General features: G+C 36.6%; 1 protein-coding gene across 12 annotated transcripts in view; it reads right to left on the minus strand.

Annotated features, from left to right (window-relative positions):
* The window catches only part of ATP11B (ATPase phospholipid transporting 11B (putative)), a 72,804-nt gene that overhangs the window by 35,591 nt on the left and 17,476 nt on the right, over window positions 1-19,737 (minus strand). For all 12 annotated transcript variants that reach the window (XR_011326226.1, XM_069792648.1, XM_069792647.1 and 9 more), the window contains exons 4-16: window positions 16,641-16,721; window positions 12,260-12,367; window positions 11,960-12,088; window positions 11,721-11,824; window positions 10,428-10,475; window positions 7,454-7,518; window positions 6,801-6,882; window positions 5,358-5,508; window positions 2,502-2,699; window positions 2,069-2,227; window positions 1,605-1,777; window positions 1,061-1,129; window positions 26-99 (exon numbers count right to left, since the gene is read on the minus strand). Coding sequence is in view for 11 of the 12 variants with exons in the window: in XM_069792648.1 (XP_069648749.1) it covers window positions 26-99; window positions 1,061-1,129; window positions 1,605-1,777; window positions 2,069-2,227; window positions 2,502-2,699; window positions 5,358-5,508; window positions 6,801-6,882; window positions 7,454-7,518; window positions 10,428-10,475; window positions 11,721-11,824; window positions 11,960-12,088; window positions 12,260-12,367; window positions 16,641-16,721 (1,441 nt within the window). In the remaining variant the exon portion in view is untranslated. The remainder of the gene's footprint in view (window positions 1-25; window positions 100-1,060; window positions 1,130-1,604; window positions 1,778-2,068; window positions 2,228-2,501; window positions 2,700-5,357; window positions 5,509-6,800; window positions 6,883-7,453; window positions 7,519-10,427; window positions 10,476-11,720; window positions 11,825-11,959; window positions 12,089-12,259; window positions 12,368-16,640; window positions 16,722-19,737) is intronic.

Below are 19,737 nucleotides of genomic sequence, written 5' to 3' on the forward strand. Positions count from 1 at the left end.
GCTTGTGCAACTTCTGATCACTTACCTGAGGGACTCTCTACAATGACACTCATTCGTCTGCGATTTGGATCAAACTCCAAAACATGAAGCAATTTATACCTGTATTTTGTGTTTTAATAAAGAGGGAAAGGGAAAAAAACATTTTTAGAAATAAATTTCCAAAGACAATGACTTATAAATACAGTCTTACCCCACAGAGCTTTCCCCAAAGTGTCATTTTTATATAGAAATGCTAAAAGTAATGCTACCACTGTTGAGCAACAATGTTATCTGTGTTTCTGAAACTGATTGCTTTTCATCACTTTATATTTAATTCCATTCTACAAGAATAAAAGGTTCTTCTACCAATAGGAATAGTTTCCTGAACGCTAGCTTTACATCTGGAGATTACAATCAGCTCCTACCTATTCCTTTATCCTTCTATCATTACTTCAGGTGTAACTTTGAAAACTACATTTTGTTTCTAGCACTTGTAAACAATCTACAGTCAAAGAGGAGCATATGTTCCCTGATAACTGGACTATTTTTTTATTATGTTACCACTAGTTTAGAAACTTAATTTTAGACATTTAAGTTTAAAGTACTGCCAACTAACTGACACAGATCAAATGGATAAAAGGTGTTATGACATATGACAGATACACAGTTATCAATAATATTTCTACTCATTTTAGGAAAGTTTAAAATAATTAGATTATGCATACATGAGACTGATTCTGGGAACTTCTAGAGCTGAAAGCACAAACTCTAAGACTTTAATATAAACAATCCAGTTTTCCAACTCTACTACAGTCTCAACCTTTGAGGAATGGGCAAAGATACAAACTGTTACAATACACACCTACACAGAGTAACTCACACACAACTCTTGCATCTCAGTTTCAATTGGTGGGGAATAAGATGCAAGCTGTCTTGAAGACATCAAGGGAAAAGCATTAAAAAGAGCATGCTGTGGAAAGGCAAGGTTTTCTTATGAAGAGAGAGGATTAAGAGGAGAACATTATATTAATCTTCACTACTGTTCTGTCCTTCAAAAGAAACAAGGAATAAAAATTAATACCTTTCTGGTTTTCCGAGACTTTTTACTTCCATACTGTCCCCACTAGTTCCAGTAAATACAACTCCAACCCTAAAAGGTAAAGAAAATAATACATTAATTTTAACCATCACTTTAGACATAATGCCTATTGAGAAAGGGGGCCAGGGGAGAGGGGGCCAGGGGAGAGGGGGCCAGGGGAGAGGGGGCCAGGGGAGAGGGGGCCAGGGGAGAGGGGGCCAGGGGAGAGGGGGCCAGCGCTCTTATACCCCATTACTGCTCTCTATTTCTAGAGAAGATGAAGAATGCCCACTTTCTACAACATTTAATAGCAACATACTCTGTCCATTATAATTTCTCAAGGATTTCCATAAATATTTTAAATAATCAATTCATAACATGCCTAGGTTTTTGTGTATTTTATTTTTGTATGTTTTCATAGTAAACTGACAGTGCCAGGCCCTGGGCTTTACAATCTTTCTGAGCAAATTTTAAGGTTGCTTTTACCATGAATTGCCTGCCCTAGTAGGCAATTTCTACATTAGATAGTTTTGGCAGTACAACTCACCGGCTTGCAGCTTCAACTAAAGCTTTCTCATCTGGTGAAGAAGCATAATACTCCAATGGGGATGCTATTCCATTGGCTTGCCAGGGACCATCAGCACCATCTGTTTGATCTGCATTGATCTGCACTGTATGACAAAGGCAAACTGCTTTCAAGAAGAGTTCTTCCTCTCTCATCTGTAAGAAAGAAAAAACCTCATCTGTAACATTTACATATGAACCCAGTTTTGAACATATTTAATAAAAGAATATGTTTTTACTTAAAAATCTGCCAAATATTCCATGTTAAATAATCATATCTCAACATGTTTAATAAATATTATTTGTTCAGTAACACTTAATAGCTTCACACTTTTCAGAAATTGTGATTTTTTAAAAAAATGCTACTGCTAGAAGAGTATTTCTCTAAAATAAAACACTTTCTACCTAGGATGCCTAATGGGGGTGGTGGTGGGGTGTGTGTCTTACCAAACTATGCCTATTTCCATCTGGAGAATCTTCAGAAAACCCCTCTGGAGTTAGTTTACCATTGACCTCTTGGTACTTTACGCCATTAATGGAGCACTCCCGAAACTGCATCTCATTTTCAGTTAATGTACCGGTTTTATCTGTAAACACATACTCTACCTTTTGTAAAAGAAAACAAAAACAGACTTGGAGTTGCATATATTTGTTAGAATTAAAAAAAAAAAAAAAAAAAATCAACTCACACTCTCTACTACACACCTTTTTTTGATCATGTAAAAATTTTAATTTCTGCCATCAGGTATTTACAGCTTATTTTTAAATTAATCAGAAAACAAAGCACAATCAATAAAAAGTCTGTAGTAATGAATTTTAATATTAAAAAAGAAGTAGAAAACGGGGGGGGGGGGAAGAAACAACATATTTTTTACTCTACCTGTCCCAATTCCTCATTGAGGTCTGAAGTATTTACTTGTGCTCTCTGGTTTGTTTCCTTGTGATAGAGGTCAAGATCCCAGCCAATAAAAAAAGATCCAAGAAATTTCTGCATCTCAACAGTCACATAAAGTGAAATAGGTATGATAAAATTGTAAAGTACCAGAAAAGCAAGAAAATCTGAAATAAATCTCAGAATCTACAAGAGAAAAAGAGAAAATGTAAAGATTACTGCAGTGATTAGGTGAAACATGGTTACTTAGTTATGTTTTAATATGCATGAAAAATGACAAACTGACAGAGCCGGAGGAGACCAAGTCCCACATACACAGGAGAGAACACATACAGTGACAATGCAGGCATTTCCAGGTTGCCCCAGTAACACGCCTTCAGACTGATGTAAAAAGACTGCCTGAAGCTATGACTGGATGTTTCAATCCTCAAGTTCATTACTTTTTGTCCTTTCTACTGAATCTGTCAGGAGGGCTGCCAATTAATATTAACTGCCATGGTGATTCTGTTTTCAAACAGGTCTCTTGGTCTGAAAAAACCAACACATTCCCCGTTCCATCAAACAGCACAACTCATAGGCTTTTCTAAGGAATCATTAAATGGTGAAGGCAAACAACTGATATTCCATGTTGTCAGAGGAATGTGCAAGTATTCTGTATTGGTTTAGGACAGCAGAGTGACAAGAGGGTTCCTGTCTACTGGCACTCCCCAGTGACGTGGGTGATCCAGGCTACATGTCAAGAAAGAGACTGGATTTCAATGGCACAGACTTCTTTTATGCCTCTTCAAATCACTGTGTTTGACACATACGTTTCAGGTAAACAGCTACGGAATAGGATAGAAATTTCTCTTTATTAGGTATAACAATTTTAACAAACTCTGAAATGCAACATTACAGTCTCTTTGCAGCCTCTTTTTCATTTGCGCAACAAACTCAGTATCTCAACTGGACTTTGGGAAGACTCTTGCCAAATATCTTGAATATCGAGCAAGGAAGGTTAGAGATGAGAAAAACTGGAACATCTCCTCCAACTCTACCAGATATTGGTATAGGAGAGCATTTTGAAGAAAGGAAGTAAAAAGTAGTCAACAGTTTGCAAAGCTAAATAATGTCTGTTCTCCCTAATTAGGGAGTGTTGCTACAACTACTTAATAAAAGTCAGTACCAATAATTAAGGTGTCTGACAAAAACCTCAGGAAGTTCTGTGCCTCAAGAGATCTTCCAGACTAAACGAGAAATGATAAATAAACACTGAGAGCAGTAATTCATGTAAGAGAAGATATACTGAGAAGAACTGACAATTACTAAGGTTAGTGAGTTTCTTCAAGCACTGTCTATTAAATAACAATGTACACAATACAGGACAGATTAACAGAGAAAGCATTTCAGGTAAGCATGTCAGCATATTGAGAAATGCAAAGCAGATTATGGAAGTAAACAAGGGAGAGAGAAAAACAAAGACATGATAGAAAGAGAAACAGATGGCTCTGTACGCTCCTGAACGCAAAGGTAACGGAATGGAAAGACTGAGTAACTACTCATCCTGATTCTATTCAGAATTGAAAAGGCTCCACAGGCTAGTCTAACTTACACCAGCAACTACTTCAAATTAAGAGAAGCCACAAATTTACTCAACTGACCGCTTCAAACAGTTGAAAGTGTGCTAAGTGGGTGCAGGTACTAAGAGTAAAAGTCATTAAATAATTTGAAAACTTTAACATTCATTCAGTACTTTTCAACAGTGACACTTTCAGATAAGTTTATTTTAGAATACATTGAAAAGGTTTTGATAACTGTAGTGATAACCTGAATTAGTAATTTAAACAAAACACAGCATTGAGATAAACATATTTTTCCAGTTAAACCACAAAAACACTTTGCATGACAAGCTTCTGAGAAAGTTGCATGTTCTACTGAAATGCCAGTAAACTCTTCATTCTCCTTGAATCAAAGACATTCTCAAATTACTTCTTTTTCCTTCCTGAACCACTATGTACTAACCATAAATTTTGCTCTACTTGTGAAGCAGAACAGAACTCTCCTGACTTGGAATTTGGACCTTTTTGCACTTAGTGAGCGCATTCAATTCTCAGCTCTCTGGGAGGTGGGGAAGGTGAGAGGGGGGTGCGGGTGTTAAACATCTGATACCACATCACATGCGGAAACTGGATTTCTAATTTTTCTGTGCTTCGAAAATCCCCTCTACTTCCTAGAATCAGCTTCAGCCAGCTCCTGAACTGCTTTGGAAGAAGGCAGACTTGTACAGAAATCAAGAATTAAACAGAACACAGAAAAATACAGAATGCTCTGAACTGCAGACTTAAGGAACACTTCAAAGTATCCCTCCAATCTCTACAGAAGAGTGAGAAGGCAAGCAGGAGCTTGAGCAAAATTACAGCCTTACAAAATTGTCTGAACAATCTCAACATCACAGAATGTCTAAATGCCTGAACTGTGAAATCACTGCAATGGAAGGTGCACAAGAACAGGTATCCTCCTCCTCTTTTCATTTAAGGAATGACAAAAGACACCCAAAAGAACAGTTATTATAGTAAGATCACAGAACATCAGAAATATGTCCTAACAAACCCCAAAATTTTCAAAAGGCTTGGTCTTTTCATAAAGGAAGAAAAAGTCTAACCAGTAACAGAGATAAGATATTTCTACACAAGGGTGAAACTACATAGGACTATCTCAAAAATACTGAAACAACAGCACACAGACTTGCAAGTGCATCATGTGGTAGTTACACCTATATCCAAGAATAGAGACATAATAAATATCATATTCAGTATACAGTGGTTGAGTGTTCCTCAGATATGCAACTGGGTAGAACTACATTACCTTACTACTGTTTCTTTCATGCTCTGTTTTTCCATTATACCAAGGCTCATCCCATTTTTCTTCAGCTTGCCATGCATACTTTAAAATAGTGCTCAGAATGGCTTCAAAGAGGAGGATTATTAGATAAATAATCAAAAAGGAATTCATGGACCTACAAAGAGGCAAAAAAAACCCCGCAACTTCAGTTTATTTTACTTCATCTGTTGACACACTGTGGTTACATGAATTGTTTAAAAACTTATTGTACAATTTTTTAAAAAAATGTATCTTGTGTTTGATATGTATATAAAGTTTCTATGTGACAAGCAAGCAACAGAAGTGAAAAGAAATACTACATCTGACTAAGATATACTCTACAAACATCAATACGAAGACTAGATTAAGGTGCAGGAATACCCCAGCAGCTGACTTGTGTCACACCTGTTGTCCAAGATTTTGGGGACTGACTTATCCTTCTCTTCTTCCCTGAGTATCTAGCAAGGGTGTGAAGGCAATACAACCAACCACAGTGGAAATCCAAATCTTCTTCAGTTAGAAGAGCACTACCACCTGCATCTGATTATTTAACCCAGACCATGCTATACCAGAATATAGTCAAACTTGCCTCTATATTCCATAATGCTAGCCACATCACCTTTCCACCCCTTGCTTGGATGACTGAACTTTTCCTGTGCGCTCTACAGGTCGTTTTGTATCTGGCTATAGAAGAATAATCAATCCCATGTTGCAAAAGAATGCCAGAAGGCTATCTCAGATTTTTAGGAACTGGAATAAATGCAACATATCAGAACTCCTTTTCCTTTTAAAATAATTCATTAGGTTCAACATATAAATCTCTATTATTATAACACCTATCCCATAACTACGAGCAAAGATTTTTAAAACTGAGCCTGCAACTTGTGCTAAAAGCAAGATACATTGAAAAACACATCTGGATAGGCTATATCCTTTAGACTAGGTAAAACAAAGCTATCTTCCATTATATTAAATACTATGATTCAGGACAAAGATTTCTAAGTGATTAAGACTTCATTTCAATCCATCCTCTTTAAAGGCATGATGCAGTTTTACAGTAAAGGGTGCACAGAACAGCAGAGGCTGGGACTGTTGTGAAAACTGTCTCTGAGCATCTGGTTCAAGCAGCATTTCACTTATCATTAAATGATCTCCACATCTGAAAAAACAAACCTCCTGAACTAACTTTTCTGCTTCAGTCCATTTTAAGCTTGGGTATTTCAACTTTGTACACTACTGAAACAATCAATAAAGGATGAAATACCAAGAAACAGATTTTGTATTTATAGCTTCCCACTGAAGGCAAAGCAATTACACTCTCTTCCCATGCCTACAACCTAATGACGAGATCATCAGGGTTTTAAAGTTACCGAGGAAAAACTAAGTTAAAACTCTACAAATAAGAAAGATATTAGAAAATAAACATACTTTTCTACTGCTGACCGTTTCTGAGATTTACTCTTGTAATTTAATGCCATCTTTGTCTCCATACCTGTATACACTGCAACACCTGGGAAGGAAGGGGAGGGGAAAGAGTTATACTTTATTTTCTGCATATATAAAATTTGTAGAATTTTTCATTTTAAAGAGACATAGGATAAAATCAAGAGGTGAGAGTACTTTTGTGTTTACTTCAGTACAATGGTGAGACAGTATTTTGTAAGTATTTGCAACATTCTGCTATAGTAAAACAGTACTACTGAAGTAATTTTAACACCTACTAAAACATTGTTCATTATTATGACTGTACTGCTCTTCAATATGTATTTTATGGAAATCAGAATGGTAAATCTCAGGAGAAATTCTTGAACAATGGGTAACAGTAACAACAGTAATTTATCCATTAAAGTTAAGTTATTCCTTTATCAAACCACTTCAAATATTTTCACAGATCAGAGCTGGAACTTTATATCCGTATAGATTCTTCAGCATAATATCATTACTTTCATCTATAATCATATGCCCTCAGGTGACAGTCAGCAAGATTATCACAATTTCTTCAGTGCAAGTAGAATTAAACCACAGTTCATCAAGATGTTTTAAGAAGAGAATACTCTTTAAATATTTAGATGTCTACAAACCAAATATTTCTTTAGTGTTTTTTAATCTTGCTCCACGAAGTAAGAGACTTTCAGGCCCAAGAGGTCTAAAAAGAAATAGATATATCAGCATTTTAAAATTAGTTGTTCTGTATTCTGTAGGACTGGTGAAATCTAGTTTCCTGTGCAAAGTTGTGCTATATCCCCTATGAATTCCCACTGCAACAACTCCAACCCCACCCTCATTTAGGTCCATCTTCAATCCTCTTTCCCTTTTACCATACCTCACCCACACATCTCCAGAGAGCTCTCAGTTTCCTTTCATGTCTCCTTTGGTCACTGCCATACTCTCCCACCACTGTTCGATATCCCATAATTAGTGACTGAGCTAAATATATCAAATGGCTGGTTCAGAGAGACCGGCAAGTTACTTGAGAAGCCAGCAGGCAAAAAAACCCTATTGAGCTCACAGTACAAGAGGAATGGTATTTCAGGTTTGGGTATTTTACCTATCTTACTTCTACCCCTCTGTCAAACTGAAATGATCTAGCAAGTTCAAAAGCTATTCATAGCAGAAAAACAAAGACAAACAACTAGATGGACACAATACCACCACAACAGTGCAAGTTCTGCTTCCTAACACAAGAGTAAAATTTCATGAATGTTTTTTCCTCACATCTATCACACCACAATAATACATTTATTTCACTGGCCAAGTTAACTGTAAACAGCACTGTGAAAATAAAGGTCCAGTTAAAATGAAAGTTCATATAAAGTTAGTGCCATATGTTCTACTCCAGTGGCTGTATCATCTTTAGAAACTGCCAGCAGGGTTGGTTTGAAATAAAAAAATAATAAAAAGGTGCAATCACTATTTTTGCCAGTGTTTCAAATGAAAGCAGAAACTGAGCAACTGCAGCAGCCAGATTGACATACTGGGTATAAGCAGAAGAATTAAAGATTATACACCAAGTGCTACGGCATACAAGCCCTTGAGTTTGTCTTACTTTTCCATTAGCTGTACCACAAGTAGCCCATGATCACTATTACATAAACAAAGCTCTTATACTTGAAGTTCCTTTGAAAGCATAACCTGGAGTTACTAAAAAAACCCCACCACAACCACAAAACAACCCCCAAACCCACACCCCACCTCCCACAGTTAAACATTTAACTTAAATGTGACTGCAAATGTGACAGTTACCATTCCAAATACAGTGTGCACCAATTATACACACAGATTATGACAGGTTCTTTAAATTACACATATATATGATAATATTTTTAGGCTAGACTCAAACTTTAATTGAAAAATTGAACTGAAAGGGACTAAATGGCCAAGCATTTAACCTTTTCTTATAAGAAACCTACTGTATACTTCTGGATTCAAGTGGGTTTTGCAGTTTGTAAAACCAGTCTGACAAACCCAAAATACAAAACCTGAATCAGCGTAATACAGACTAGACAAGTTTATCTTTCACAGTCAGAAGATACAGCTCCACCAGTAGTCAGAACTTGCAATTATTCTTCACACTCCCTTTAAACTGTCTCTGTTATATGTTGTCAACTAAATTATTTTGATGGCTTATCCCAAAGCTGAACCTGTCAAGCTTGGCAGTAATGAATTCTGAAAAGCTCTAAGTGAAGTAGCACATAAAGCAACCTTAGAAAACAGCTGAGTGGGTTTGGGGAGGGGGGGTTGGGTGGGTTTTTTTTTGGGGGGGGGGTTGCTAAGGCCTTGGTCTTGGGGCCAAGTGATCTGCCTTCTACATTCCCGTATTTCTTGCAAAACCATTGACAAATCATTGATTCACTCTGAACTCCCTGCTACTCCTACTTAAAATTGACAGATGTTTGCCAGCCTTACAGGAGGTGCTCAGATTGAAAGACCTTCAGTCCTTCAGACTGAAAGCACACATTGAGGTGGAACTTGGACGGAAAATAATACTGCTTTAATATTTGATTCAGGTAGAAATTTCACGAAAAAAATGTGTAAAGGATAACATTTTGGACATCAGAAGAGTGAAAGAATTGTAACAGATCTACCTGCTTCTGTGACACATTTATACAACATAACACAGCGCTTCACGTTTTGAGAAGAGGTGACCAAGTTTTTTGAAATCTTGATTATCAACAACTCTCAAGAGAAAATAATTAAATAACTTGCATGCTAAATATTCCTGAAGATCTGACCATTTCTTGTGAGTGATTTTCCTGCCTATTTCAAACCATGATCTCTCTCACGCCTGTTCTTCCTATTTACCCTCCTGTCCTGTTGTGGTGTGGGGAAGTGAATGAGCAGCTGTGTGGATGCTTGGCTGCTAGCTGAGGCCAACCCGCTGCAATTAGCAATCTTTTGAGGAAGTCCACATGTAGGTCTGTAAGTGGCTTCACATCTTTATATTTTCACATGTTTAGTTATGTGTATGCTACTTGCTATGACTGCGTAGGGAAAGGGTGTGAGCACATGGTTTTATGTGCACACAATTATGTGGTCACTGTTACAGATGTAAGCACTTATCTTTACATCCCAGGTAGTACAGTAGTTTGAAATATATACTAAAAGCTACAAATTAGTAGCACAGGCTTTGTTAAAACAGACCAATAATTTCTAGGAATTTCAACTGCAAAAACACCTGTTCAGTGCCTCCAATAAACAGATGACAGGGGAAACTGTTGTAGTCTACACTATATGCCACTGGAAAATGTTTAAGATCAATAAATGTTTTAAAATAACAAATAGCAACAAAGTTACCAGCTTATTACCAGTGCCTAAAAATTACCCCCTTCAGAACTGCCAAGCTTCCCAGAACTGTCCAATTAAATCTGAAAAACTGGATAGCGATGAACTTTTCACTAATTTTTTTCTCATCTTCATCTGAAGTATGTAGCTATAATTGAATTGATACTTTCAGTAAAAATACCCCTCTCTTTCATATATTTAACAGTAACTATTTTTTGTGATTTTAACCAACTCCATCAGTTCTAAACATTAATCTTATAAAATTTTACTTACCGTACAATTTCTTCAGTTTGTTGACTTACAGTTATTCTTCCAACAAATCTATGAAAGATGGCCATGTGTTAGAAAAATCTACATAAAGATTAAAAATTGTAAAAAAACTCCTCCATATTTACAGAAAAGTCATTAATGGCTCAGAAGTACAAATTAATCAACTTTTATTAACAATCAAACTAAAACAATACGGCAACACTGGCAATAATTTTACAAGAGATATTTAACAACAGAAACATTTATCCTTCAAAAGAACAGTCATTTGAGAAAGCCTATTAGGTTTCACTAATAAAACCACAAAAGTAAGAAATAATTCCTCAACAAATGTAAGTTAGCATATTATCCATCAGAAACAGTAATTTTTCATTTAACAAAGCCAATCTACTGTGCTTTTAAAATGTGACACTTGCATATTTAGCAAGACCCCAGCTACAAATAGGGACATAAACTTCTATAGTAATTGTACCTTAACTTGATGTTCTCTACAAACTGAACTAAAGATCAAATATTTGAACAGCTGTTCAAACTAAGCATCTTAGTTTTTAAGAATTTAATATTTCTCAACGATCCCAAAGCTTACTTAAGAATAGCTTCTGTGATACACTTGGATTTTGAAAACTACTAGTTGATAGCTACCATTTTCCATTACACAATTCAGGAGGAACTTGGATGGGAATATAACTTTTGTTACCTATGATGCTGTTTTACAGAGCCTAAGGCATTGCTGGCTGATGTTAAAAGCTGAAATGAAGTACAGTCAGATACAATGGTTTTAATCTAAATTTCTGCTGCTGAAGAATGGAGTTCAAATCTTCTCTTAAGCACAAGCAAAATAAACATGACCAACACATATCCTTAGAATTAACATAAGCTTACAACAATTTTCTACGGTTTGAGTTAATTCCATTAAAAAATATACTCTATAGTACTGAAATCTCCTGGCAGAATCTTATACACTCCTTCTCTCCAACCTGCTCACACTCATAGGCCATTTAATTCTTTAAAAGCTGGAAACGAGTTTACTAGTTAGAACAGAAATGTACATAAGTGTCATGATTAAAATACAAAAGGTAAATATTATCCTGTAACTTCTGATTTACTACTGAAATAATCAAACTTAACTTGTCACTTGCAACTTTCAATAAGTACGTATGTATAAACACACTGATTATTATGACCTAAAATTTAAGCAGATATCTGAAGCTATTTTAATCCCAGCAAGACCCATAACATTCCTAATATTAAACACTTCATTTTGATTTAATTTCAAAATCTCTATTAGTAAAGTGATACCTGTATAGATCTGCTTCTGGCTGCTGACATTCTATAACAGCTACAAGTTTGTCCAGGTTGGCAACAGACTGTAACACTGCTGTTTCTGGGACTGCAACATGTGTCTGTAAAACAGCGTCCGTTAAGTTAATCATACAGGACTACTGGGTTGGGGGCGGGTGGGGATGGTATTTCAACAGGCTGAAATAAAAATAGCATCACAAATTAACTACATTCTATTTCATAGTAGTAACCCAGACCTTAAGATTTGTCTCTCCATCCAAACTTGCAGTAGTAACATGGCATGAACCGTCAACTCGATCAGATGACAGAAGCACCAGATCTGCAGGAAAAGTCTCATCTTTGGCTACTCTGACAATGTCCCCCACCTAATGAAGTGAACACAAATAAGAAGTGTACAAACAGAGTTTTAAAAGAGAAGAATTCATTTCAGCATTGTTAACAAATCATGATAAAACAGGCCACAATGATTACTAATGAAACAAGAGCTTTAGCTACGCGATAGAAACACAATTTTCAATTTGTCCTTAGGCACATACCCGAATGTTTTTAGATCTAGTTTTTACAAGGCCACCACTTCGAACAACATAAACTGGAGCACCATTTACTTCATTGTCTGCTTTGTGTCGTAGCCAGTCTTCATAACCCTGTGGAAAACATACGAATTTATTTTGTAAGCAAGAAACCTATAAAGCATTAACAAATATCTTCTAAGCAAATATGCCTGCTGCATAGCCTGAATACAGTTACTAACTTCTCTTGAGTTTCTACAGCTGTTACTCAAGAACCTGGGAAACCTCTTAATTTTCACTTACCTTACACAAATAAGTAAAGGCAAATAAAGTAGCAGAAGTGGTGAAGAAACTTAACAGTCCCATGTTCTGTTAAAACAAACAGGCAGTGACACTTTCTGCTGACGAGATGAACAAGTACTCATTCGATCTTTTATCTATGTGGATTAATATACCACAAAACTGGGAAGAGCCACTCCCAGTCTCTCTTACGGATTTTTTTTTTTTTTTTTTTAAGAGAAGTAACAGACTGAAATTACTTCCTCATATCACAGCATATAGCACTTCTTAGAGTTACTGCCATTGCCCATGCACGAAATCTTAAAGAGTTCTTAATTTTGTATGACATGCTGTTCACACATCAGCTCTGTATAGCAAGAGAAAAGGACTGAGAAGGTTTTAGTTCTTTGTGAGTCCTAATGCAACAGTTCACAGCAACTGAGTTTTTAATGGATAAATTAAGCAGTTTTCCTTTACTGGGTATTTGGCACTTCTTTAAGCACCCTTTATCCCACGCACACACACATGCAAACATCCATGAGAGTGAATCCAGGTATATTATTCCCCTTCTATTTTCCTAAACTATCAATACATTGCTTATTTAATCTAACAGCATGACTGTCAATAGCGTGATCTCTGATTCCCAAGTCTAGGTACTGTTTGGAAAGGCCTATGAGCAAGCACAAGAAATGGATCAGCCTATGCAGGAAGTTCAACTGCCTCTTACATCCTGGCAAGACTCCTACAACTCATTTGCAGTAAGAGAGACATTTCCTAAAATGCTTTTCTGAAGGTATAAAAAATGTGAAGGAGTTAAAATCACTTCCTTGGAAGTTTTTAGACAGAAGGGGGCCCTCTGAAACAGCACGCATAATCCCAACTCATCCTAGAACGTTACAAATATTATATATGAATGTCATAACACAAAGAGTACTAATGCAGATGCAGTTTGGAGAATTCTGCAGTTAACTGGAGTTTGGAGGAAAGCTGTATGATGAATTCAGCATGTTAAAAGTATAGTTCTGCAGTTCTACCTTCATGCACCTCCACTGTTACTAGCACAAATGAGTAGGGACAGCACAACTGCATGGGAAGGAGAGGGGGAAGTTTTATATGCCAACTGCTTAAAAATAGATAATTAAGAAGTGTGTAGTAATAGCAGCCACGCAGACAGATACTGGGAAATCAGAATCCTAAAACCCCTAAGTAAGACTCTTTAGGAGTCCTTCCTAACCAGTATGAAAAAGCAAAAGTGAATATCTACAGCTCCTTGTTAAAGGTGAATGACAGAAGAAAACAAGAACTAACATCCAGTAACCTTGGGGCATTTGTCTCATAAATCTGAACAGCTGAGCAATATGGGCATTTGGCAAAGAACTGAAATTTACCTTCTTTACAAAGTACAGATTTCAGCGCTTTCTCCATCTGACACCTATTGCCTGCAACACAAGGGTGACACCTCACACCAGGGAATTCTTAAGAGCCAACTTACTGTGGTCAGTTTAAATTCCCCCAAAATTTATCTACTGCGGCATTTTTTGAAAGAGTTCCTTATCCTCACTTGCAAATATTGTAAAAATACTGTTAAAAAGAAAGATGCAATAGGAACACAGGGAATGTTGCTTAATTGCATGAACAGAAACTAAAGATTAAAATCCCTCAATTAAATTATATTCTTAAGTCCTCCTTAAATAACTGCAGCAACATACTTGAGAAAAGGACAAAATTAAAACAGGCCTGCATATTATATTACCAGGTTTTTCATTCTTGGTTTAGGTCTATATTTACTCAAAATCTGCAAACTAGTTGTTTCCGATTTACCTGACAGTCATGCAAACATCTGTGTCCAATGAGCTTGTTTCCTAAATACCTATGAACTTACTGAAACGAACTAAGTTCCCTAAAGTTCCTTAGGAAATACCTTTATTTTGTTGTATTTTGTTTTGGGGTTTTATAACTTTTATTTTTGTTTTATTTTTATTTATTTTATTTTCTTATTCTGGACTCCTCTGAGGACTGCATACACATCTTCACAGGCATAAGGAGGAAAGTGCTCTGGCTAACAAGATAGACAAAATGACACAGCATAAGTTGCATCACTTTGCAGTCCTGTATGTCCTTCTTCTGACCTAGGTGTAATTACATTTCTAGGAAGAAAAAGGTCTATCTCCTTGGCTGAGATTAAAATAAGGCTGAGTTTTGAGGCTGCTAGAGGTGTCACATTAACTGGCCTTCTGGAAGCAGGGGAGAGCTTTTCCACCCAGTGCTTACCTTCTCAAACCCAGATATGGTTAATGCTTCTATTTTTCCCCTTCATCTTTTGAAAGACTACTAAGTTACAGTTTAACATTTATCCTGATGTAACTTTGTACAGAACGAGTCCCCTGCAGCTTTCAAAAGGGGTTTCTTCCCCTAAAATCTACTCCCTATTCCACTTCAGGTTCAAAAGATAATGGGAGCTGGTTTTGAGACCATACTGGGTATCTTCCCCTCTGCATTCCAACAAAAGATTTATATTTCTTCCTTGTCTAGGGGCAGCCTGTTGGAAATAGCACATTGAATTGTCTTTACAAGATAAGAGCTTGTGAATACTGTTTGCCTACTTTGCAGCAGGTAGGATAAACATGAGAGTACATTAGATCAGTTTAGGTAGTTCCAATAGTCCTTGCAGAGACACCGAGACAATCAGAAAAACTCTTGATGCTTGGCAAGTCGCGAATGATTTTAAACTACTAGAAGGAATGACAGAATGTCTATTCTTTGCAATTGATGGTAAGATACTTATATTTCCCAATATAAGGTTGGACAACTAGAAACAAGGTGGTAGTAGACTATTTTGGACAATTTTAGACTTATACAAGTCCACCTTCGTTCTGGAAAAAAAATTCTAATATTTCTAACCAAGTTGCACAATCTCTTTCAGTTCACACAGCTTTAAGGGATGTTTTTCATTGCCTACTTAAGGCTGTAGCTCTTGAACATGTGATTTTTTGGGGGGTGATGATAACAACTGCAATTGAATAGGATTAGGGCACTCTACGTATACAAATTGCACAGCAACAAAATGAAATGTTAGTTCAAATATTATTCCAGCATAAAGATCCCCTCTGCCCCAAACACTATTCTATCCCTTGAAAGCTAGAGCTGTTTTTATTTTGCCCTATTTCAGAGTGGCTTTGGGTCTTACAGGCACAGAAGACAAATTGAAATGCCAGTTGTAGCTCTGTAACAGTCTCCTGCTTACTTTTCAGTTGCTATGACTGCATCTCTTCCCCAGACAGCACTGTCAAACCCTTTGAAGGGGACAGTTCCTGAAAATTACATCCCTGCAGAAGAGATTGTAGTTTCTATCCACATCACCTCTTTATTTATGTGCTTGTTTCTTTCTCCTCTTGCTTTAAGGGTCTAAAGAAAACAGAAGATTTTTTTTTTTTCTTTCTCTCCCCCCCGCCTCTTTTTTTTTTAACCTTCTCCTTCCAGGGGCTCCAGGTCTTAGTAGGATGTAGTATGGTGCTTGAATAACATTTCTATTAAAATTCTATTAAACATACTTACAAGATTTTTCTTACTTCAAGTGCTATAAAGTACTCCAAAATGTTTTATGCAACCAAAAAAAAGGAAAACAAAACCAGCAGCTTTCTAAACTGGACCTTTTACCTGATATAGGATTACAGTTAATTTTATGCCATGAAACATACTCCTCAGGGCAAAATTTGCTTCTTAACTACTGACAAACATGGATTGCACCACTGCTTCACCTATCCAAGCTCCTTTCTCAGTGTGTCACAGGGGAGGATTGGTTTTAATATGCAGCGAGGTGTGCCAAAGGAATAAGTGAGGAGCTTTCAGAAAAGGTCTTATAAAAAGTGACATGTAATGTTTAGACAAAAATGCTGTCTGACAGTCATTCACTGTCCATTTAAGGGTACCGCAGTGAGTCACTAAGGGCTTGACAACTAACCAAAATGCTCAAGTTCAAGCATCTAACAAGAAACATTAAATAAAAAAATCCCTTCTAAAAATGACACCTTTTTAATTTATTTTTAGTATCTAAACATTATCTTGGTCAGACTTTGTTAAGTAACTTTACCTTAGAAAGACTTCATGCTACAAGATTTTTCCCATTTACCTGTTTTATGGCTGTCACAGTTATGACAAAGAATAATGGCAATCCACTGGTAATAGGACTGGTAGGGGTATCTATCATGAGCTGGAAGAAAAGAAAATATGAAAGTTAGCCCAAATTATATTTGTACCTTCCAAAAAACCCAATGAAGCAAGATGACAACTAGTTTCCAAACTCCTCATTATAACCTGTGAGTATTTTTACTGCACTTTCTGCAGTATTTCTGGAGCAAAACTCCATTCCTGACACCTAAATAATACATGTCAATAATGATGCAAACAAAGGTTCTAGGGCATAGAACAGACTTAATCACAATTGTAATGCATGTGCCAATTTTAAGAGTCCTTAGTTAAAGGAAGCTATGTTTTCATCCTACAAAGATGAATTCAAAAGTATATTACAAAGGAAAGAAATCTGCATTTCGTGAAGCTCTTTCAATACTCTATACAATCTACTGCTTAACAGCAATGTAGAGCATAATAACCTCCACTTCAGAAGTGAAAATAAAGTTAAAAATAGTAATTTCCAACAGTTTAAAGAACACACTTTCTTAAGACTGCTCCTTTCTGGTTCCCCCAAGTTAACATGCAGTTTTTACAATTTGTGCTATTATTGCTGGCATGCCAAAAGTGCAGTGTATACACTAAAATTCTGTATGTGAGGGGGATATTAGTGGTTCTCCTCTGCTGCAGGAAAAAACCAACATGGTCAAGTGCTGTAAAGAAAATATGCACAAGAACTATTCAAAACCACAGACACTGATTTGATCCACTTTACCTGAGACTTATGGCATTGCTTTGGGAACCATTAAAGAAGAAAAAAAAAAAAAATATAATCATACATGAAGTTTACTCTGTTAAGAGCCAAGAACCTCATAGAGAAAACAGATTATGCCACCTTACAACACATGCATGAGCTTCCCCCCCCCCCCCCAAAACACAGACAATTTATGGAATACAACAAAAATTAGATCTAGCCTGCAATACTGTCTGCTCTTCAACTAGCATTGCAATTTCAGGTTGGCAGCATGTTGTCCAAGAAAACCCATGCCAAAAGCATCCGATTTTTGGCTGGATAGGGTTCATCATGACATTTCTGCCATCTACACTCTCTCCTTCTTTCTCAAGAGAGGCTCATATGTGAAAATGGAGCAAGTTTTGTGCTGGTGGAATTGTCATGGCAGCCTGCTCCTTTTGCCTCTTTCACCAGAACACCACAGCCCTTTGTCTGCTACGCAGCTGGACATGCATTCATCACACAACTGGCATGAAGCCTCATGCGAACAAAATGCAGTCTGTCACCATGTTTCTAGCATGCATATGTGTGGTGAACAATGTGGACTGGATTGTGCTGCATGTTTAAATCACACAATGAGAACTTGTCGCAGCTCTGTCATCCCCAGTGGAATAGGGTGGTAATGACAGACACTGCATCTTGGTCAAATGAGATTCATAGGACAGAGAAGATACCATGGTGATCAACTTTGAAAGGCACCTTTGCCTTATAAAGAGAAAAAAATGTTAGATATTAATGAACTCCCAAACGGGATTTGAATAAAACCAGAATTCCGTTCTAACAAATGAACAAAAATGACTGCAGCTTTTCTCTTGTTCAGTTTCCAAGAATACAGACATATAGACAAGACATTTCCCATACAAATTAGGGCATCCACTTGAGTCACAAACTGGGAGAAGAACAGGATTACATTCTGAATAGAAGTTCTGCCTTTAGATCCATATTTGTTCATGGACATCACATTTAGATATTACTGAAGTCTAACAGTTTGAAAGGAATGTGACTCAAAATTGAACTAAAAAGGTAAATTTGCATTAAAAAGAAAGAAAAGCTTTAAAAATGCAACACTGTCTGTGGTTACTTTAAGTAACACTTATGTTCCATCTCCAGCATGCCCCCATCTTCCTTATGATACAATATGTTAAACAGCATGAAACATCATAACAGGAATGACAAAGACAATATTATTAACTAGGAAGATGGGATGGGCAACACATTCTGTTAGACTAAGTTAGAACCATATGACTTTAGTAACTCCCAACACAGGAATTTTTAGCCTATTAGAAAGCTCATTCTTTCTAAATGTGAAAGAACAAGAGTAAGGGACACAGGAGGCAATGGATTAAAAATTGCAGAACTGGCCCTCCTACTGACATTTTGCATAATCACAGACAAATCTTATGAACTCTTCAGTATTCCTGATTTTTGCCCAATGAGGCACCACCTTTTTCAGATGCATACCGCAAGTGTTGGTTAATCACTGTGGAGGGCTGTGCATGCTCAACGCATGCTATTTTGTAACAAAAGAAAAGTTTGTGTACCCCAAAAATCTTGTCTCTTAGATATCGATTGGTCTTTCAAAAGTTATTCTCTCTCCTTACAACTTTTCTCCCACTTACTCTTCATCTACAAAGTCTGCAATGGCTCAACAGAATTCAAGTACTAGTACAGAGTTGGAGGTGCAAACATCACAGAAAATTTACAGACTGTTATAATGTACTTGTGGATGTTCTTAATTAGAAGAAATATACTCTGCTACAAAAGCCACAGTAATATTTCTGACCTATACTGTATCAACAACAGCACTAACTGATGTCTTCAAAACTCAAAAACTGTCAATCCTAGCTGTAAATCTTCATGTGTTCATTTTATCCGAACAAATTGAATTTGAGGATCTTAGAAGTGTGTGACAATAGTGTGTTGATTTACAAAAGCAAGATTCCACCTACAATGAGTATATACACTAATCTATGCTCAGCTCAAGAGCAAGCATACTGCCCAATTTGATGCAAGTGAACTTGAACCTCTGCATTTCTGCACACTAATGTCCCAGAAGCATTTAAAAATGCACAGCATAAAACTCCTGGTTTATTCAAACACCACCAACATCCACAAAAAATCAAAAAAGCACATTTGAACAGATTTAAGATTGTATTTTGAGGCAGACAATTGAGTCTCTGTGCTGAAAGTGCAATGGACATCGAAGCTGCACGCTTAAATATATTAGCATTCATGAAGATAAAACTTAAAGACAGTACTTAAGTTTGGACATAATTTTTTTAAAGATTTTTTTCCTAGAGAATCT

Source organism: Haliaeetus albicilla, chromosome 9 (genome assembly GCF_947461875.1).
Source record: "Haliaeetus albicilla chromosome 9, bHalAlb1.1, whole genome shotgun sequence".
Lineage (NCBI taxonomy): Eukaryota > Metazoa > Chordata > Aves > Accipitriformes > Accipitridae > Haliaeetus > Haliaeetus albicilla.